Source organism: Aythya marila, assembly GCF_965140915.1.
Source record: "Aythya marila genome assembly, chromosome: 1".
NCBI lineage: Eukaryota > Metazoa > Chordata > Aves > Anseriformes > Anatidae > Aythya > Aythya marila.
The window spans coordinates 30,232,545-30,255,487 of NC_139042.1; the positions used below are offsets into that span (position 1 = coordinate 30,232,545).

The 22,943-nt window shown below is 41.7% G+C and overlaps 1 protein-coding gene across 1 annotated transcript in view; it reads right to left on the reverse strand.

The window, feature by feature from the left end:
- Positions 1-22,943, reverse strand: part of GTF2F2 (general transcription factor IIF subunit 2) — an 83,009-nt gene that overhangs the window by 57,559 nt on the left and 2,507 nt on the right. The window contains exons 2-5 of the mRNA XM_082775333.1: positions 19,431-19,504; positions 18,917-18,935; positions 17,609-17,753; positions 9,375-9,413 (exon numbers count right to left, since the gene is read on the reverse strand). Of these exons, the coding sequence (XP_082631459.1) occupies positions 9,375-9,413; positions 17,609-17,753; positions 18,917-18,935; positions 19,431-19,504 (277 nt within the window). The remainder of the gene's footprint in view (positions 1-9,374; positions 9,414-17,608; positions 17,754-18,916; positions 18,936-19,430; positions 19,505-22,943) is intronic.

The following is a 22,943-nucleotide window of genomic DNA, read 5'->3' on the forward strand; positions in this document are numbered from 1 at the left end:
TTAGGAACTGTTAGCACGGTCTTATCAGAAAGCAGTGCCACTTGGTCACCGTAGCGTGACTTCACCCATGAGAAAGCAGCAGAGAATTTGACAGTTCTGCATTTGTTCTAGGAAATACTTTTGGAATATGAGCTATTCACAAGCAGGTAATCACAGGTAAAATTCAAAACACCTGAAATATCTTCTTAGCTTTTGTATTTACAAGATTTACTGGAAAACTTTCATTTGCCAGGCGTTTGATTCAGAGTACCTAATTCCCTCTTAATTTACGAAAAAAAAAAAAGAACACTTGAAAGCTTCCCAGTTCACATTGTAGCTGATATGAGATAATTCGATGTAGTTGTGGTTTTGTTCAATCAGATGCTTTGATCTAGTGATGAACTTGAATAATTTATCAAACCAGGATGGCAGCGGCTTGCTTTTATATATAAACAAAATGACCACATAAAGCTTCCATAATGTTTCCTCTTCGCTCCATAAATATTTAATATAACAAATTTATTTTGCATATGTTCACTCAGGTGGGTGCTCGTGTTACAACGCTGTAGGGTTGCCAGAAAAGGAAGCAAGTTAAACAGCATGCTTACCTTTTCTGCCTTGTCTTTCCAGTTGGAAGTTGCATATTTAATACTGTTATGACAATGATAAAGGTGCAAAATCAAGCGCCTAAGTCAGAAATACCACCAGTTGTTTTAACAACATCACTTTGAGTATGATATACACCAAGTACTTCTATTCCTCTCATTAAGGGCTGAATCACGATGACTTACCAGTATAACCCTGCAAGTATCATGTAGGAACTGTAATTTTTATAATTTCTGTGAATTACCTTCAACTGCAGTGGTAGGAATAAAAAGTAACTTCCCCACGGAGGGGGTTCAACCTGTTCTCACTCTAAGACACCTCCACTTGCCTCCCTGCCTCTTTTCCTGGTGAGAAAAGGGCCATCAAATGGGCAATTGAGAAAGGCCAGGGAGCTGAAGGCAGAGCTGACCAACACACACTGCAGAAAAAAAACTTTCTGGCCCCTGTGAATGCTCGTGGAAAAAATATATGTATACACTGATGTCAATTTGATCAAAACACCCATTGTACTGCTTCCTCCCACGCTTGCGTGCCCATACTCTCCATTGGTGGAGGAGCAAGCAACAGCTGTTTGATCACACTTGGCAGCATGGTATTATAGCACTCACCTATTTGGTTTATTTTTATGTGAGGACATAACCTCCGAGTGGCTGCACTAGGTCAGATTAAGATGTGTCTAGCCCAGTGCTACCCATAACTGTGAACTCTGTTTCCATCTCTTCATACCTCTGGTGACGATTCCCATTTTTGATCCTCTGACCTTCCCCTCTCCTACAAGGCAAGTAAGTAAAGGCAGTGGCTAAAAGCAGGTGCCTAGGAAAAAATATAGGAAGCAGAGGAACATATGCAATGCTCCCCTGAAGTATGCTGCCAGACTCCAACAGCTCACTGCCCAGTGACTTCTAGAGCCAGTCACTTCATCATCAGCCACTTCCAGAGTGGTCTCTACAGAGAGCCTTGATGCTCTGAAACCCACAGGCTGTGCATCAAGGTCAAGCTCCAGCTCTCCTCTCCCTACTGTCAGTACCTGCTTGCCCTGTGAGCAGTGTTTCCCAGCACCTTAACTGCCCTGCTGACCTTTCCATGTACTTGTGTCGTATTTTTAACTGTATTCTTGCATTTGTACTTGGTATGACTGTGCAAGTGACAACTGGCCATCTCTTTTCTAAGATAGATAATATTTATTTAGATCCTGAAAGGAAAAAAAATATCACAACCTCATTTGCAGCAATCAGTGATGTTGTTTTCACCTCTTTCTTTGAAGCATTGCAAGGTTTCCATTCAATAAGATGGAAGGATATGAAGAAACTCAGGTCCCCTCCCCACTAGCATACATGCAGAATAAGGACAAATTGCAAAAATTATTGCAATTTAATAATGGAAGTGCCTCATCCATTAATTTGTTTATTTAAGTAGAAGGGTCATGGTGTCCTGATTCAAGTAATGAATGAGGAGCAGGGATGGGAGAGGCAGGTTCATTTGGGTCTATGACAAAGTAAATATTATTTTCTTAGGCAAGAATTAATTCATCTTTGATGAATAACTTACCTAACCTCAAGTCTTGTCTGCTGTCCTATAACACAGGGCAGGAACTCATAGATTATCAGGAAAGTGAGTACTAGTTAAAAAATAAAGGTATCTTCACACGAAGAGAGAAGCTTGTGTAAGTGGTTAGGCTGAAACAAAAGCAACTGATAAGGTAGAAGGAATTTAAGATCAGAAAATACTATGGTTTTCAGCTTCTTTTGAAATGGCCATTCCGTAAGTACCATACATGAGGTATCGCACAGAACACTGCCTCAAAGCACTGCCTCTATAAATCACCATTCACAATAAAATGTCAGAAAATAAGCAGCACGGCAAGGACGGTAGGAGGGAGATGTCTAATGGCACCTGAGGAACTTGGATGAGCAAGCACTCTGCAAAAGAAAACACACTTGCCTTCCTTTCTGAAAGAAATTGCATAATATCCTGCAGAACGAGACAGTTGACTTCTCCTCCTAAAAATGTGTGTGGTAGGAGTAGCACACACAGCTAAAAGCAACAGTCTACCAAAAAGCTGTTTCTATCCGCGCTGGTAACAGCTTAACATCATTGCCATTATCATTTAACACCACGTTTGTTCATTTTAAGCTTCAGAAAGGAGCACTGCTCCGCTGCTTCAGAAACAAAACCAGTCAGGGAACTGGTACAATAATTACAGCCGTAAACAACAGCCACTCATTTAAAACATTATTACACGGTGACATGCGAGTTCAGCACGTTAAGGTTTAAGAACCAAGCAATTAGAAGAGGACTTCAAAATGAAGCCATTCTGCAGGTCTGCAAAACCTGTGCTAATGCTAGGAATAAGTACAGCATTGCCTTGGTTACTGGCGTTACAGCTTTGGGGAATCCAAGAGGTGTGTGGAGCACTCATGGAGCCCACAGTCTGTCTGGACATTAAAAGGGGACTCCCACAGTTCCACTCCAAGCATTATTTCGGGTACCTGAAAACCTAGATCCATATGGTTTTCCAAGACACTTCCACTACCACCACTCTTGACACCGAAAGAAGCAGCAGCATCCTCTTTAGGGAGGGTGGCACCTCACCCGCTGCAGGAGCTTTTGGAGATGAAGACCAAAGAGCAAGGAGATGACAACAGGTTTTAAAATCCAAGGCTGCTTGCCAGGGAAAGCTGCAGCTCCAGGAAGATGAGGCTCCACAGGGGCTGCCCGAGCAGCGAGGGCTGGGAGGAGGCAGTGCGGTGAGACAGCTCACGATACCTGAGCAGCAGGACCGAGGAGGGGAGAAGGACTCCGTGAGGGTGACAGCCACCTCGGGTTGACGGAGAAGGCACAGGACAGCAGTGAGGTTGGACAACACCAGAAACTAACTCTAATTATCCTGAAATTACTGCTATTAATAATTCTCCATTGGCTTTTCACGTGTCACATATCAGGAGGACAATTTTCTTTTTCTGCAGCAATAAGAGGAATGGAAAAATACATTTCTTTATTTAACAGAAAAATATCAAGCTACAAAGCGACTGCTGTAGCTCCGCAGAAAGCTGCTCGTTAACTCAAAGAAGGTTCTTGATTTTGTACCACAGCGAACAGATGAATAAAAAACCCCACAGGTCAGAGGTGGGTACAGACTCTCCCAATTAGGAAGGAGAAATTAGGCAAACAAACTAGCAATGAACAGCCTAAGCATCAAAAAACGTAAACAGAATAAGCAACTGTAACACCAAACCCAGTCGTTTATTGCCTCTTTCCTACTTAAATAAAGCCTTTGGCAAGCACGAGGGATAAAGCAGTACATTTTCTCAATCTGAACCTGGTCATCTCGTAGGAAACAAATTGAAGGTCCTGCAAGCCAGGCAGATAAGAATCAGCTAAACAGAGAAAAAGGCACTCTCGGGTTACCAGCTGACTTTATCTGAGGCCGGCAGCACTGCCAGGTCCCGTGAGATTTCCTACACGTTTTCTAAAATGAATAGCAAGTCCTGTTCTTCCCCTGCACTGCAGAAATCTAACGTATAAACTGCTTTATGCCTTCTCCTAGGACAATAAAAATCCACCTGTGATACTCTTCTGCTGTGCACAGATGATGATTTTAGGGTTTGCCCACAGATTATAGTGCAGAAATTCCCAGGACAGCCTGCATGTGGAAGACAACACGCACAGCTACACACTGCTCCTGCTGGCAAGGTGCTGGGGCTGGAAAAGCCTTCTAGCTCTGGGAAAACACCACATGAGCTCTGCTAGACTGTTCCCAGGCTCAGGCACACAAAGCTCTCTCAAACCAGACGTCTCCTCAGCCCTCCCTTCAGTGGATATTCCTTCATGCACGTCTGTGGTCTCTTCTAAAGCCCTGTAAACCCCATCTTCATGTACGCATCCTCTGGCAAGCAATTAATAGCTTAATTACATTCTGTGTGCATAACTACCTCTTATTTGAAACTGCCTCCTGCCAGCTTTACAGCTGCTACACACCAGCCTTGCACTGGCCACAGCAGATTTCCCTCTGCCCCTCTGATCCGCCACCACTCAAGGCTCTGGTTTAGTCCTGGAGCACTGCAAAGGGCTGAGGATGGAGCCCGTGCGATGTGACCGTGCTGGTAGGAGGGTGAACTCCAATCAGCAGCAAAATCCCTCGCAGAAGACAAAAAGCAACTTGTGGAGTCATCCTCTGCAACGCCAGACGTGGTTGAAATTCCTGGGATTCCTTGAGAGTCACGAAGATCTGAAGCGTGGGGGACAGAAGGATTTGGCCAACCTCTTCTCAGTGGTTTGTGGGGACAGGACGAGGGGCAATGGCCACAAGATGGAGCCCAGGAAGTTCCACACCAAGATGTGAAAAGAACTTCACGGTGAGGGTGACGGAGCACTGGGACAGGCTGCCCAGGGAGGTTGTGGGGTCTTCTTCTCTGGAGATATTCAAGGCCTGTCTGGACGCCTACCTGGGCAGCCTGCTCCAAGGAACCTGCTTTGGCAGGGGGGTTGGACCCGATGATCTTTTGAGGTCCCTTCCAACCCCTTCAGTTCTGTGGTTCTGTTCTCATTATATTTGAGACAAATCATAAATGCAATCAAAAGCAAGCTAAATTCATCAGGACTGCTCAATAAAGCAAATATTAGAATATTCATACAGCATTCTAAAATAAATAGACATTAGGGGCAATATTTATGCAAGTTTCTTAAAAAAATTAGTTCCAATTAGCGTTGACCTACATCAAGTTGTAGGTCCTTTTTGCTGTTCTACCAGTGCACCCTCTGTAATTCTCCAGATTATCTGTTATAACCAGGATGATAGACTGACTCCACATACCATAACGCAGGAATGGTTGCGTCTTTATTTGTTTTAACAGCACCAAATGGAGCCTCATTACTGATTATGACTTTTGGAATACCACCAAGAGGTCCGTTATCTAAGTTTTGTTGCATTCAGCTGCCAACAGCAAAGTTTAATTTCCAAGACAAAAACTGTTTCCGCAGCTTGCAAATGGCAGGTTCTGTAATTATCTTCAACACTGAGATTTGCGCTAATATTTACATTAAGAATTACGGCTCTACTCCTCCTGATTATATTTTTTGTCCTTAGTTAGATTTTGCTTTTGAAGTGCAATTAATATACATTAATTGCTTGGAAGCGGATGAAATCAAGTGTGCGCTCTGCAGCTTCCTGCAGTTGTGTCCTAACAGGAGAACTCTGTGCCTTTCCCAAAAACTTGCTGACTTCACTGCAACGCTGCTCAGCATTAAGCAAAGTGCTTACACTGAATGTTGAGCATACCAACGTATGTATAATCAATACCTGAAACTCTTTGTTGTGACACCGAAAAATGAAGCAAGTGTGATCCTCAGACAGTTCAAGCATTAGATACTTGTGTATGCAGCCAAACGTGTACATTCGCAATGGGCAAAATGCTAATTCTAGGTTCGTGCTCCACTGTCTGCAGTATCTCAGGTAATTTATTCCTTCTACCCAAAATTAAATAAGAAATGGTCCCAGCGGTTCCTCTCCCCTCGCTAGAAGGCTTTAGTATTACTCACCAGCACGTATAGGGAAAGAGATGACTAACACCTTGTCCTAAAGCTTGTGAAGTACTGATGGCTGCTATTTGCTATCAACTAATGTCAAAGACTTAAGAGAGGAAATTTATAAAGAATAGGAGTGCAATTGGCTAGACGCAGGTTCAAGACACGCAATGTTGGTTGATGCACACATCCTTGAAGAAAAATATGCATCTGTAGTCTGTGTGCATCACTGAAACAAACACACACCCCTATGAAAGAAATAGCGTGCCTTCAAAATGAAGTTCTCAAAGTTTAGGCAACATTATATTATATATTAATATAATACTTAATATTACATTAATATTATAATATATAATGTTATAATTATAACTGCTGTCTGTGCAACATTAATTGAACATGCTTCCACAAGGATAGTGCATAAGCACATGAAGAACACACTTCTTTACCATACCTTTCCTCAAAGACAACACAGACTCAGGGCAGCAGCTTCTGGGTATTTTTACTTTGGGGTGAGGGGAGGTAGGTCAGATTTTAAGTGGCGTACACACTTGGTTTTCACAGCTTCTGTCACCACTGACAGCACTTACGGGTAGGTGCAAGAGAAGCCATAAGTAAACAGGAACTATATACACACGTTCGGATTTAAATTATTTGTTCAGAAAGTGTATGGTGCTGCTTGGCATCACATGGGAAAAAGCAGAGCCAGTTCTCATTTCTCGTTCCTTTAGCTGACACTTTATTTGCTCCTTTCTTTTACATTCAGCAAAACCCAGCCTTAGGGCACTGGTTGAATCCCTGAGCAGTGTTACCACATGCACTAACCAAATAGGATCTCTGTATGGAAAGAGCGACCTCAAATTATCAAACTGCATATGCAGAAAGAGCTCTTACTTTGTTTAGGTAAACTTGTTTCACATTATATCTTAATTCCTGAATATTTTGACTGTAACCTTAGCATCATTCAAGGTATTATGGATGGTATTATGGATATTGACAGTTTACATGGGCGCAAAAACCAACAGAGATACTTCACAGAAGAAAAATCCATGAAGTCCTATTAAAGAGAAGAACCAGCACCCCTGGCTCTATCTCTCTGACCTTCAAATCATTGAAGAGTGGAAGAAGTACTCTGGGGAAGGCACCACTACGCTTTGCATTGTTCTTTTACTCTTCTCAAGACTTCCCGGCCACCACTGAGGACAAGATACTGGGTACGTGAACTCTGGTTTGAACCTGTATCACGTTGTCTCCCTCCACATGGTATGAAGCGTGGCAATGCTGGTCCAATGATAAATGTTATTACAAATATCCTACATAATGCTGGTGATCTATAACTATCATTCATATCAATACTTATCAATTGTAAGTCATTCAAAATGCAAAACCAAAGCAAAACAGATTTTAAAAAACACCAAAGCCAAGCAAAAACATGCACACGTGCTAACAACAACAACAAAAAAAAAACAGCAGAGAAATGCAATATAAATATTAAAATTCTGACTCATTTCAGAAGTTAAACTCTTAAAATCTGCTTAAAATGTGACATCCCACAGCAATGAGTCTCATTGTTCAAGGGGTATAAAAATACTGATCTCTAGAAAGTAGCCCTTCATCACCTTAAAGTCACATCACTATTGCCAGATAATCAGAGGGAACAGGCTTTAACAATGGGGAAAACTGCAAGCTAGAAACGTACCTTGGATTCAGTAGGAGGATACAGATATAACATTTCTAAAACTAGTCATAAATCTTTTGATTTAAGCCACTACAATAAAAAGCATCTCAGTGTTAAAAAGAATTCCTTCAAAAAAAAAAAAAAAAAAAAGACAAAAAGTATACACTTTTGGCAGCAGCTGAAGCTGAAATGTAGTTCAAATAAAAGTCAAATGCATGGAAAAAAAAAAAAAACAAATAAATGAAGAAAGAACACAGAAGAAACAAGCATCTCCATATTCCAGTGTATGAAAAATTACATTCCAGAAGACATTTGGAAAGGCCACTAGCATTAGACTTATATTTAGGAAGTGCTTTTAAGAAGGACAGGGTTGTAAGACTATTTCTAGTCCATCTGCTGTCTCTGCCATTACTACTTCCAAGTGTCAGTACTATCTAATCTGCATGCATCCTGGGTAATCCTTCTGCTAACAAGCCTGAAATTTGTCTATGTGTTTTACATTAGCTGTGTCTAGTTTCCCAGGATCACAGGCTCTTGCTTACCCTGGCACTTACTCGTGCTAGTACATTAGTGATATTTTTGAAACATCTTTCATAAAAGCAAAAAGGGGAATTTTTATTAAATGCTGCTTGACACCAAGATTCTTGTACTGTCATGTAATACCTGGCAATTTCAGTAATGTAAGCCCAAAGGATTTAGCAGAAGAGATAGGAGCAGCCTAGGATCTCACAGCCCCAAGAGAGCTCTGCTTGAGTTGCTGGGGAATTGCACTTGCACCTACCTGTCTCATTCTAAGATACCTCATGGGGCTGTCTCCTTCCACCTCACTGTCAAAGAAGCCTGCTCAGACTAGCTTAGACCTGAAATGAAATCTTAACACTCCTAAGCCTGCCTGATATCTTATCTCCTAGAAGCATGGTGACCATTTCATTAAAAAAAATAAAAAATAAAAAATACGTCTTTGAACTGTGCAAAGAACCATTTTTACTAGAGCAATTGCAGTTTGGGAAGCAGCCTTAGAAGTACTAACTGCATTCAAGACATTGTTAGACTGACTAACATGTGACTGGTAGGTGACACAAGTGAACTACAACTTTTTCTTTCACTCTTTCCAAGGAATTTATAAATTTTTTGCAAGCAGTAGACAATTTGAATAAAGCACAATACTAGAACAGTATTTTTCTGACTGATTAGCCTATGCAATTAAAACCAGATAACAAAGATTTGGAAATCGGCTACAAACTTTCCAACCAAGAGGAGAGAAACCAAACTCATCTGTGAGTCAATGAACATAAAAAATAGATGAGAAACACCAAATAAAAACCTACAATGACATTCTAAAGAACATTACATTTCTAATGCTCTCCTTCAGAATTCTATTTTTTCCATTAAAATCAAAAATATTAATAATTTAAGCTTCTGGTTACAGCATACAGTTTATTAAGTTGTTTGTCAATTTTATGACACTCTGCCCAAGAAATATAACAAAAAGAACCATTTTTTTAAGCTACCAATTTCTTGGAAAGTAAAACTGAAAAGCTGCAGCTATAAGTCATCACTTAAGTGTTTCAGAGAAAGTGTTCGCACTCACCAGCACCGCTGCTTTCAGATTTTTCGTCTGATTGACCTTCTGGAAAAAAAGAAAAAAAACAAACAAATGAACAAAAAGGGAAACATAACATTTCTGTGTTGATTATTTGAAATTACAACTAAAAAGTGGGCTGCAAAGAAGGATAAAAACCATACTTACTGGATTTGATTAATGTTTATAGATGTGCTTTTTGAAGAAAAAATTACCACACAGAGCAACAAAGTCTCCTTTAGTACCCAAACTCATGACTTGAGATAAACTCCATTACACCTCTGATTGAGCTCTGCACAGATGAAGTTACACAGCTATAGAAAATCAGTTGTGGGATTATGCTTAAGTAATAAACCATGGCCATTTATCTTACCAGTCTCTGTAGACAAATGAATATCATTTTTGTGTATTCAAAACAAAAACAAAGTTCTGCAAAAGAACATGCTTGTCACTAGACCAATTTTGAACATGGGCAACCTCCTCTCTAGCTTTTCTGCAGCTTTCTAGATCACGCAAGGATTTATTTTTTTTCAGTCTTCTTTCCTTCTCATCACTGGCCCGCAGCTGGTACTAGAGCCTGACTTGTCAGATAAAAATATATTGATTAAAAATCAGAAACACATCCTGTTCCACAGAGAATGAAAGTACGCGTGAAAGAAAAAAGACGTGTTGCAAAGTGGCTTGCCATAAAACTTATCGCTCAGGTGAATGGCAGAGTGAAAATCAGGAACAGCTCTCCACATTAAATTTCAGTCCAGCCTTTCAGGAGACAGCAGCCAATGGATGTATTTTGGTAAACCAAGTTCTAACACCTACAAAGTCCTATGAAGATACACTCCTACATAAATTTCTCAACCTCAAGTTCAACTGCTTCTCCTATTATTTGTTCTTTTTGCACCTCCTCTATGGCAGTGAACAAGAAGAACATATTTACTTATCTGCAATACAGTTAAAAATGGTAAAATATACTTGTCTTTTGCTTCCAACTCAGCCGTGTCACAGCTATCATTATGGACAATTTACTCACAGGCGAGGAGGACTTACTGCTATAATCCAGAGAGAAATTTGTGAGTTGTTAGTTTGATCATTTCTGCCATTTACAGGCTGGGTATTAACAGAACTTGAAAACATGAAATGTTTTACAGAACCTTTTTCATGCCACTGGTTCTTGCTGGCTTTCATGGTTGACGGCCCTATTTTCTCATTGAAAAGGCTGACAGCCAGGGGACTGATGCAAATAGAAGGATCAGAGAGATGCTGCTTTTCTCTGCCCGAGCAGAGGCTGTTGTGAAGTCCTAGCAGCTGAAGGCATACATCTTCTCACTCAGAAAATGTCTGTATGTGGCCTCTTCCCACCCATAAGCATTCACTAAGTGATTTATAAACCCTGGTAACATCCCAGACATACACATAGGACAGCCTGTTTGAAGAAAAGCATCTATTTTTTCACTGACTTACTTTTTTGAGTGTATTTGGCATATTTATGCAGCATAATGTTATTACCCACCCAATATTCTAACTCAATTTTAATTTAGTTGTGGAAACATTCACAACCTACCTAACAAGCAAAAAGAAGAACAGGCAAACACACTGAGACATCAGCCCTTAACTGGGCTGAGATAGTTTCCAAATTCAGATACTGCTGCTGTTTCTTTTTAATTTTGTTTTAATGAAAGACTTGCCACCTAACCGTAACTCCTGCATAAGAAGCCACCACACTTAAAAATTATTTACTGCATCTCTGATTCAAATAATAAATGTGTACCATGTCTACAGGAGGAGTTAGTGAGCCTGCCTGCATGCAGCAGGTGAATTTGCCTTTAACAGAGACAAACAATAAATAAATATTCAACCTTGCAAAAAATTGCCCTTTTTTTCCTCATCATCAGACAATTTGTTTTTGTTATGATTGGGTCACGTGTCCCTGCTTTACAAATCTTCTGAGTACAAATAGCACAAAGAAGATAAGGGCAGCTGTACCATCTCTACTTAATTTATTATTCCATATACTCTGAATTATATCCTCAAAACACTTATTTATATTTGTACAGGAATTAACAGGCTATAGTTTTAGTAGCAAAAATGAAAAGAAAATGAGCTTACCCCTGACAACCAGCTGAAGCCACTTTACATTAATTTTCTAATCCTCACAATGCTGGTAAGCAAATATCATTTCCATTTTTCAGAGACTGAGAAGAAAGATGCTCTAAGTGTCACTGCTGTTTATTAACGGACAATGCGTCACAATAATACCTATGAAATCTTGACCCATCAAGCTGCTGTCTGTAATTAGACCAGCCCAAGTCACATATTCTGGTTTTCTGATGATGGGTTGCATCCTCTCCGTGATCCTCACAGATACTTTGAAATTTGCATAAATGCCAGAGAGCTGAAAGGCAGCGGCTGTTTGTATTTCTTTTGATCTTAGGCTTGCCAAGAGGCTTTCCTCTCTTGCTGTTACCTGAATACTCTCCAGCCAGCCCATAAAAGATTGAAGCACATAAATGAAGAAGGAAGCATCAAATAAGACTGCAAAGCACTTTGGAGTCTGGAATATGTGTTAAGTGACAGCCCAAATAAATAGAGGAGATCAGGAAGTGCTGGCGAGGTACACGGGTATGTGCCAAACACCTGACCAGGCAGAACTAAGGCAGCAGATGAGGGCATTTACTTCCCAAATAACAGTTAGAAAAATGTGAAGAGTCAAACATGCATCTAATAAGACTGGAAGTCGTATCACAAGACATCAAGATTCTGAGTACTATGGAAATAATGAGATGTAATTACAGCAGTAACTGCTTTAATGAAAGAAAGAAACACCTTTCCCAGATTGTTATTAGCCATTGCTCCCCTTAACATTTCTTTAAATGGCTAGATACATCTGCTTTCAAAACTCAAACTCTGAATAATTATTTTCACTGGAATACAATGGCTCACTGTAAGCCATGCAGCAGGCATGATTCATGTATCAGCCCAAAAAGGGGACTTTCACATTAGTGGTTGTGTTAAAATAAAACAAACAAGAGGAGAATACTGGAAGGCAGTGGGAATCCAGGAGCTGGTATTCAGGCAGACTCATCTGTATTATTGAACGGCGTTACAAAAACATAAAAAAAAAACAGTTGCACTTCATGAAATGAGATTCTGAAAGAAGAGAAGGAAGACACAGAAAACTGGACATGAATGTCACGTTACGAGCCAGCGATCTTCTGCGAGGCATGAAACAGCGAAACGGCCCATGCACGACTGCTTCTCGGAAAGAACCAAAGGTCTGCCTGTCATTCTCCCACCTCACGGATTTCTCTGAACACATTTTACTCGAACAGCAGCGAGCTGGGGCAAGGATGAAGGAATTGAACATCGCTAAAATAAGCATCAAGGCAATCCCACTTACGAAGGGGGAGTTGCGAACATATATTCGAAACTTCAATAAAATGAGTCATCTCACCCAACTTCACAGAAATATCTTAACGCTATTTTTTCCTGCGGCATGAAATCTTTCTATCCATCCATCAGTCCTTTACAGGAGGGATGCAATCGCCTGCCAAGGTCTGTGTTTTCCCGTGGCACATTAGTAACACGTTTCCCCCAAAAAACAACTCAGTATGAAACTTTTCTCACTGTCTGTAACGTAGCTGTGGTTTTTTTATTTGTATTGAGAGCCAGCAAGTCTGAACTACCTGCTGACAGAAAAATAAGCAAGAGGCAATTAAAGCAGTTAAGGGAATAAATTTATAGCCCCAATCTGAAAAGTTTGCTGTTAAATGTTTAACAAAAGCATGTTCTCGTTTCTTCAACCAAGACAGAAACTGTCAAATCACAGCACTTCCTCATGCCAGGGGGAGTGCCAGTAGGAAGCTCAGAAAAACACTTCTTATCCAGCATATCCCATACCAAGTTCATGATCTGCCCCTACATAGTTCTTAGCCATACACAGAAGGAAAATTCATTTTGTTCGATACAGAACACTGAAATATATGCAAAACGCTCTCCTCTCCTCCCGCCCAAAAAATTACAACTGTGATAGCTGATGACAAAGATAAGCTAAAATGCCTGGAAGCACAAATAGCATTGTTGCATAGCAACTGTTGATGTACATATGGTGATGTTTATGGAACAGAATGTAGTTCAGAGCTAATGCAAAAATAATACCGAAATCAGCCTAGACGGCAAGACCTAGACAGCGAGAGGCAACCGTGCTTCGGGTCCCTCTGCAGCCACCAGGGAAGCCACACTTCCCACTAGCTGTGCTGAACTGATCGCCAGGAACACCGCTGCAGGTCTCGGTGATCTGCCCGGCAATGAGGACTCCGACGTCTCGCAGATGCAAACAGCACTGCAAAGGAGATGGGGAGAGAAAAAGAGGCTTCGGAAGATCAGCCGAGGATCATTTCTGGGAAATGGGCATCTGCTCCTAACCTGGACCAACACAACTGCGATGTAGCCACTCCTCACAGCTGTCCGGGCAGCAGCTGAACGTGTTATTTTGCAACCAGTATTTTTGAATGCATATTGCTCATTCTCTGTAATTCACTAGAGCTGTTTCAAAATACACAAATAGCAAAAGAAAAGAAACAAAGAGAAAAAACAGAGCTAGTTTACACAGAAAGAGTGCCGTGTGTGAAAGCAGAGACCAGCTTTTCAGCAGTATCTGGGATGGGATCCACTTTATCCAACTTTATATCAGCTCAGATCTGGTACAAGCAGTAGAAGACCAAGGAACTGCAATTCATTAGATTTTGGACGTAACAAAAGGCACCTCAGAAAAGCCTGTTTCCATCCATTAACTAATTGGGGACTGCCAAGGATGCAGAGATTTACAATGCAAGAACAAATTTCTTCCAACTCCAACAGGTATTAGAACCAATTGCGATTCAGACAAAACAAAAACCACAGGAGACCCACTCAGCAATCTGGAAATCACACCATGCAGAAAATACTAAATTACTTGGTAAGTTTCATCTCTTTTGCTTGCTCTAAGTGGTTGGATAAGTCAACGTGAAGTGCTGAACTGGCCAGATGGGTGAACTCCCTGCAGCATCCTCTCTGATTACCGAAGATTTCAGAAGCAAACTTTGGCATCTCTCATTCATTTTCTGAATCAGAAAAATCAGAGTACCTCAAGTTGTAAGGGAACCACAAGGATCATCAAGTCCAGCCCCTGGCTCCAAGCAGGATTACCCATAATCAGACCACGGGTCTGAGAGTGTTGTCCAAACACTTCCTGAACTCCAGCAGGCTCAGTGCCATGACCACTGCCCTGAGAAGCCTGTCCCAGTGCCCGACCACCCTCTGGGTGAAGATGGTCACTACGTAAGCATAGCAGGATAACAGACATAAAAGATTTTAGGGCTTTTAATGTGCTCCAGAAAAAAAAAAAAAAAAAAAAAAAACCCTCTTCATAAAAGAAATCAAACTGTTATATGAATTCCCTCCGTTTTAGGAGGGAATCTTGAGCTCAGTCCTCAAGAAAGGTACTGACTGAGAGCAACAGCACACAAAGCACTTTTTTTTTTTAATCCATTTTTCACCCCCATTATCCGTCAAATACATCCTTCCAGATACATCGCCAGAAATGCCACCTGCAGTTCTACACCAGCTTAATCTTTGAACCATGGTTCAAGCTGGCATATCAGATCTGTAACACAGCACACTTTGTAAAAGACAAAGCAGCAAGATGGCCTGTGCTTTCCACAAAAATATGCCAGTTATAACTTGAAAACAAGCATTGGTCTGTGAGAATAGGAATTAATGCCTTTCTGTTTCTTAGGACTGCCTCTTACTGTGGGTTGACTGGTGTGTAAAGAGGGATAAGCTTTTACTGAGCCTTTTTCCCATGGCTGATACAACTTTAAGAGTTCTTTTCCATGTGGACTTTCTGGCATCAAATAGTTTAGCAGCCCTTCTTTTGGGCAGTATATCCATGCGTTTGTTCTGCTCTTCAGACACCTGTTCTCACACTGCTGAAATTGGCCACGGAGCTCAAACCATATTGGAGATCCACATTCCAAGACCAGAGTGGCTGCAGGAACACAGTGTCTGAAAGCAACCAGGCTGGAATTCGGGATATATTTGTCACGTTTGTTTTTACAAACAAAATCAAGAAAGAAAAGTACACTAATGTTTATTTTGGATTGTACTGCCAATAGCAGCTTTAACACAACAGCAACACAGTTTAACACGGTTTCCTGAAAACTCACTAATTGCGTGCCATGCTTGCTAAACTCAAGCAAAAACAACTTTGACAGGTTCTGTGCTTATTCAGTGCTTCACTCCAAATATTTCTCACTTCAATAAATTCCCTTTGCCCCTGATTAATATTGTAACTTCTACTCCACTCACTAGGTCGATGGTCCTTGAATAACATCTTGGAGTTGCTAAGAAATGCCAAACTTTTAATTGATTAGATAAAAACAGGATAGCTTCTAAGTACCTAAAGGCTTCAAGACAATGGCATTACAGATAGTGAAACAGAAATAAAAGGGCATCTTCTGGCTACCACAGTCTAATGGCTTCCATTATACCTGATGGCAAATGCTCCATATTCAAGTTAAGCTGCAGTCATTGCAGACGTTCAAGTTACAAGAAGTTTTGGAAGCAGAATTTTGTATAAAAGTGTGTTGGAAAACAAAATCCCACGAGATAGCAAACATGCCAAAATCTCAGAATGCAAATTCGAAACATCTTCACACCTGAAGTAGCTCTCTTCTTTCAAGCGTTCTGAGGGCAGGGCACAGAGAAACAAACAAAAAAAAACCACAAGGCACAACTGAAATGCTTACAAGGTTCATGAAAACTTGTTCCCTATCTCTTTCCACATCTATGATCTATAGAATACAAAAACCAATATTTACGTGTTGCACGTTATGCACATGAAAATACGATCTTTTTTTTTTTTAAGTGAAAAAACGATTAAAAGATTAAATTAGTTTCAGAGAAAGGGATAGCAACTGAAAAGTGCCTGAGTCGTAGTGTGAAGAGCTTAAATTTCCAGCCCAACGGTGACAGTCGAGCTCCTTATACCTTATTACCAGCCATTAAATCTGTAAAATAGATTTTAAAAAGGAGGTGGTCAAACTTACTGAGTATTCTAACTCTGTCCTGTGAGTTATGATTCTGCACCCTCCTTTATTTGATAAAGCATCACAGCAATTACAGAATCACAGAATCACAGAATTTCTAGGTTGGAAGAGACCTCAAGGTCATCGAGTCCAACCTCCAACCTAACGCTAACAGCCCTCCACTAAACCATATCCCTAAGCTCTACATCTAAACGTCTTTTGAAGACTTCCAGGGATGGTGACTCCACCACTTCCCTGGGCAGCCTGTTCCAGTGCCTCACAACCCTTTCAGTGAAGAAGTTCTTCCTAACATCTAGCCTAAAACTCCCCTGGCTAATTACCTGCCAGCCTATGAATGTGAAAACATCAGAAGCTGTAGAGTTTGCTGCCCCACAGAAGGCAGAAGTATTAAAAATGATTGTTTGTCTCCTAGGGAAACCAAAACCTAAGTACCTGAAACGGAGACAGTAAGATGAGATCTGCAGACATCTTACTTTCCTTCTCTCTTTCCAACATCCAAAACATGACCATGTAATTTCAGCTGAAAACCCTACAACACGTGGGACTTGCATGCAAGCCGGTCTGCTGAGCGTATTGTACACTGTAACACTGCCACGTACCTTGAATCTAACATGCAGTTTAGGACATGTTACCTCAAACATCCTAACCGCTCATTCAGCTCCTGAGCTTTACTTAAGGCAGGCCAACCAACTGGAATCCAGTGAGAAAAATGGTAACCTTACTTCTGCAGTGTGTGGTAATAGGACCTTGTTCAGATTTAATACGCTTAAACCACAGTTAGATTCTAAGAAAACGTGGTGAACAGATGTGTTTGCTAAAATGGACCTGATCAACTGGGCAGAGGTAGAACCATCATTTTTATAAATCTAAATTCAAGGTAGAGATCAAGAGGAAAATGTGTTCCCATGTGTTTCTGAGGTGAAACAACACAAAAACACTTTTTTCCAGTGTAAATTCGAGAAGGAAACACATGATGTACTGCACTCTGTGTTCTGCTCAGCAGACCCACAGGTGAAATGTAGGAGATAACACAAAAACAACAGCGATACATATGCAGATTACTACAAAACAAAGCCAAAATTTATTCTGAGTCTTCTGGCCTTTTCAGCACCCAGCTTACTGAAATCAGGTACGCTAGGGCTGTAACAAATTCTGACTTACCTGCTGAACTTTCGGTGAACACCGTTAAGGTCTGTCCTCCCACGCTTTGCAGAAGAAAAGGATGTTCCCTTGGTGCGCTGACAGAAGCAGGTTTTCCTCCAATATCATTGATGCTGGCAAGTTCTTCATTCAGAGTAAATGACACCTAACAGTCACAATGACCACAGTGTTACTAAACAGACTCAGTGACACAGCTCTAAGAGTTATGGGGAAACAGAAAGAGAGAAAAGACAAGTAGTATAGAACATTCCTACTTCAAAAACATTTCCAAAAAAGAGTGGGTAAGAATCTTAACACATTGACTGCGTTTTGAAATAAAGCATTCAAAGCTTTAATGTATTTAATGGAATTTGACTGCAAGAGAAAATAATATACTTAAAAGATGAGTAGAGAATAATTTGATCTTCCTTATTAAAATGGAAGGCATAATAGGCTTCCAGGCATCATTCAGTGATTTAAACAGCTTCACACAGCCAGCTTAGTCCCCAATAAAAGCGCTAGGGCACCACAAGCGTTATTAGCCCGGGAACTCCAAATCCAGCTCCCCTGCCCTATTTACATAGCAATGCCCATAAAGGAATCACAGAATCACAGAATTTCTAGGTTGGAAGAGACCTCAAGATCATCGAGTCCAACCTCTGACCTAACGCTAACAGTCCCCACTAAACCATATCCCTAAGCTCTACATCTAAACATCTTTTGAAGACTTCCAGGGATGGTGACTCCACCACTTCCCTGGGCAGCCTGTTCCAGTGCCTCACAACCCTTTTGGTAAAGAAGTTCTTCCTAACATCTAACCTAAAACTCCCCTGGCGCAACTTAAGCCCACTCACAGAACGCCCAGTGCCAGGCACAGCAAGAATCAAGAAGGACTCATTGCTTGGTCCAGAGTTTCTTCCAGTTCAAAGTGACAGACCTAGGTGATCTTTTAAGTAATTCTAACTAACACTCCTTTTCTCATCTCCTGGACCACCCAAAAATCAGACCACGTGTCAGAGAGTGCTGGCCAAATGCTTCTTGAACTCCAGCAGGCTCGGTGCTGTGAGCGCTTGGACCCTGTTCCAACTGCCTGACCACCATAAAGAACCTTTTCCTAACATACAACCTGAACCCTCCTTGAAAGAGAAGTCCCACAATAAACTTACAGGCATAGCTAGGAACAGAATTCTCTACTCCCAACTCACTGGTACAACGTTTAATTACAGGTGTAACAAAAAATATCCGATATTAGAACCCAGAAAGCTCTAAACAGTTGTTAGAAATCAAAAGATAACACATCCACAGCCTTTGGATGTGGTAGTTACTTACTTCTGTTCTTCCTTGATTTCTGCAAAAGAAAATATTTAATGTTTTAGTTTCCATGATCTACTTCCACAAGTTTAGCTTCCCTGATCAAAATGCAAAAAGCAAATTCTGGTTTTGTTACTCATCTTCACTCCCGAACTGCTCAATTTTTTTTTTTGGATGCTGATGCCCAAGAATAAGTGGGAGAAGTCAGCAGGTGAGAACAGAAGTAGCAAAACAGCATAAATTAAAGGAAATTCTCCAGTTAGATGTGCATATTTCTTAGGTTTAAGAAATCAGACATCACATGATGGCACACTGCCACTCCCCAGTATAATTTCATGTATTTAGGTATTGATAACTCTACACAGGCAGGTATTTTTCAGTTTGCAGAGAAATATGCACACGGTGTTTGTGAGAAACAGGACTATGTAATATAAAAGGTGCAACGTTATCTATTTTACTGCTGATGGCTTCTTCTATGTGCAATGTCAACAGTCTAAAACTTGCAACCAGGAAAGGTACAGTAAAGGCTTACTTGGAAATCCTTAGTTTTCCCACTTCACCTCTTCCTGATGCTTTACTCCATTGTTGCGACAAGTATTTCGGGACCTAAAACAAGATGACTGATCTCAGGAAAAGCAGATTTTAAAGTTCTATATAAGTTATGTACATGCACATACTTTAAATGCTTTCTCACTGACCACTTCAAAATATGGTATCACTTAAACATCATAGGCAATATATTCCAGTAGGGAGAGCAAAAAGAATCACAGAATGGCTTGGATTGGAAGGGACTGTAGTTCCAATGCCCCCTGCCATGGGCAGGGACACCTCCCACCAGCCCAGGTTGCCCAAGGCCCCATCCAGCCTGGCCTTGAGCACCTCCAGGGATGGGGCAGCCACAGCTCCTCTGGGCAGCCTGTGCCAGGGCCTCACCACCCTCTGGGTGAAGGATTTCCTCCCAACATCTAATCCAAATCTCCCTTCTTTTAGTTTTAATCCATTCCCCCTTGTCCTACCCCTCCACTCCCTGACAGATTCGCTCCCCAACAATGCAGCATAAAGATAAGGCCAGCGTACAGTACGTTTGTCCCAAATAGGGAAAAACTGGACTATCTTGAATCTCAAATACTATTATGCAATCATAAAAAGCAAAAAAGATCAGCATCGTGTTCTTAAATGAAGGAGTCTCAGTAATCCTACCAGATAAAACTATACTTTTAAATATTCACTAGAAACTCTCATCTCTTTGGGAAAAAAACACCACCACCACAACTATGAGGACTGTGAGAAGACAGGCAGCTCAGAGACCAAAAGGTGCTGCAGAAGAGGAGGTTTAGAGCTTGGGAGCCACACAGATCCCTTCAATTACAAAGTTTTTGGTATCCGCAGCCTGAGGCAGCCTGGGCTCTTGGTGGGCAGCAAGGTGCCTCAGGGCACAAGTAATGAACCGACAAGCTGAAGGCTGGCTTTCTCCTTTTCCTACCGCAGTGTGAGCTGAAATCATAGCCCACCTCTCTGCTCCCTGGCCAGAAAAGACCAGCTCAGTACTGCGGGGTAAGCCAGGCTCTGAAACCCAGCGCTTCCACGGCCAGCCTCGTGCCTCGCTGCAGCTGGTGTCCGTCCACCCACGCTCCTCAGCCTCCCACACGCATCCCAGCAGGCAGGGCTGTGCCTCTGCAGCAGCGCCTCATTTTTCTGGGGATGAGGATGCCAGGACAACGCGCCCAGCAGCCTTACCGGGTTCTTCTCACAGAGCAGACGAGCTTGAGGCAGATGAATAACATTTAGTATGTGAAATCGGAAGGTTAAGTGTTTGTGTCAACATCCTCCATCTCTGTTTAGCAAAAAGCTGAGCGCTGACTAGAGGAGTGCACATTTCCACAGGACTTCAGAAGGTGCCACAGCCTTACCCTGGGGAGCAGCTCCCCACCCAGCCCCTGCATTTGGTGCCTTCAGCCCCCCGCCAGTTCAGCCCCAGGGGCACGAGGAGCTTCCTTGATTCCATCAAGAGATGGAATAGACCCGAGACAGCAAGGGCAATCACATCCCACTGTTTGCAGCTATCTGTAAGATGTTCAAGTGATATGAGAATTACTTATTTCTTTTCTAAAGCAAATAGCTGAAAGCAGCCTAACAGAAGTTCCTGCTTCCCAGAAACCCTTCCTCTCTGATCAGGATGTAGCAGTCACTGCAAGGACGTACCTCAAAGACCCAAAATAGTGAATTATTAAAGGAGAAATCCCTGTACTGTTCCAATACCACGTACCAAAAAAGTATTCCAACACCAGAATTTAATAACCTCCTTAACTTGCTCACGACAAACCTGGACAAATTCACATTCTTTAATTTCGCAGTCCTGGCTTAGTTCACATTCCTGGCACCACAAAGCTCACACAGTCCTCAGCTACTGAAAACATCCGTGCCCATGTCGAAAAACATTGTGAGGTGCAGCCACTGAGAAAGAGAAACACACCACATGCTGCCCTTGGTATGTTTCAGGCACCAAGTTGGTTCTCTGCAGCCTGATTTTTGTCTTGCAGAGAACAGAAGTAAGCAAAGTTTTACTCCACACTGAGGAAGCGAAGTCTATCCCAGGAACTCGCTGACAACCAGTAGCCTGCAAAGTTCCCAAAGCTCTGACTAATTTAATAACAACCTTGCGTTTATCCTGCATCCTTCCTTAAATCAAAACAAGCAAACAAAACCCACAGAAAACATCTTAGTACTGGGGCTTAACACTTGCCTTCAGTCTCACAGCACCCCGATAACTGGGGAATACCTAGGAGATCCTCATGCCCTCCAACCATTCAGCCAAACAATGTCAATCCAGGCTGGCACTGGGTCAAACCCGTCACAAATGCGTGACAAAGCACTGAATGGGCACACTGTACTGATGTATTTTTTCATAGTTTTTGAAGTGGTGACTTCCTACAGCAGATTTCATGCCAAATCAGGCCTCATTTTCTCTCTAAAGACAAGATAAATGCTGCGACACGTGCTCTGGCTGACTCAATGGCAATATTATGATGTGCTCGCACCTCATCTCTGTCTAATTTATACTGCCAGGTGATAAGGCAGACACACATTATCAGTGGAGAAGGACTGAAGGATTCTGCTGCCATTAACGTCGCTGACTTGCCACATAATAGGATCAGACAGGGAATTTATTCAGGCTGGGAGGCTGCAGATCAATCCCGCGCCTTTCAGCTGCCTCAAAGAGTGCAATTAATCATTACCTTTCTGCCAGCCCATCGGGATTCAATGGCTACACAGAGAAAAAGAAGAAAAGGGGTTGTGAAGGGCTGAGATCAAAGGATTATTTCTATCTGCTCGTGGTTACTTCAGTTCAAATGAGACGGCACTCTCAAAACCATTAAAATGATCTCAGAAATTGCTAGCTCCATGCTAATGGTGTAAGCAACCACAGGAGAGGAAAGGAATGTCTTACACGCTACAGAAGTCTTAACTGGCCAGTTTCTTTTAAGTTTAGCATGATAAAAGTGTAACTTCCTGACAACAGGCAGCTTTCACAATCTTTAAAATGATGTACAGAAAATGTAACAATGAACAACATCTGAAAATAAATGTACCGAAAACGAGAGCGGCCGTTCTGTTTTATACAGAACAAAAAGAAATTTCAAAGAATCCTAAACAGGAGTTGGAAAAACACGGAGTCACGGAATGAGCAATGTGGGGACAGAGGAACTGCCCTTCTGACAGAGCACTTGAAATCTTGTAGGCAAGTGGCCTTTAATCTGGGGTTCTAGATAAAAACTCTCTCCAAAAACACATACAAGATAACAACAAAAGAAATCTGTCATCCTAAGTAACACCATTTCAAGACCCCTTACGACTGCTGTTCTCTTCCTGCTGCTCACCTCACAGGAACACCAGGGCTCCAGCACACGAGGAGCCCTGCAGGTGCTGTACAACAAAAGGGCCCCTGCTCCGCGCGCCTTCTCTCAGCTTTTTCTCAACTGCTTGGCTACCTTTGGAACAAAACACAGAAGCAGCCCCCACCTTTAATAAACTCCTGCCTATATTC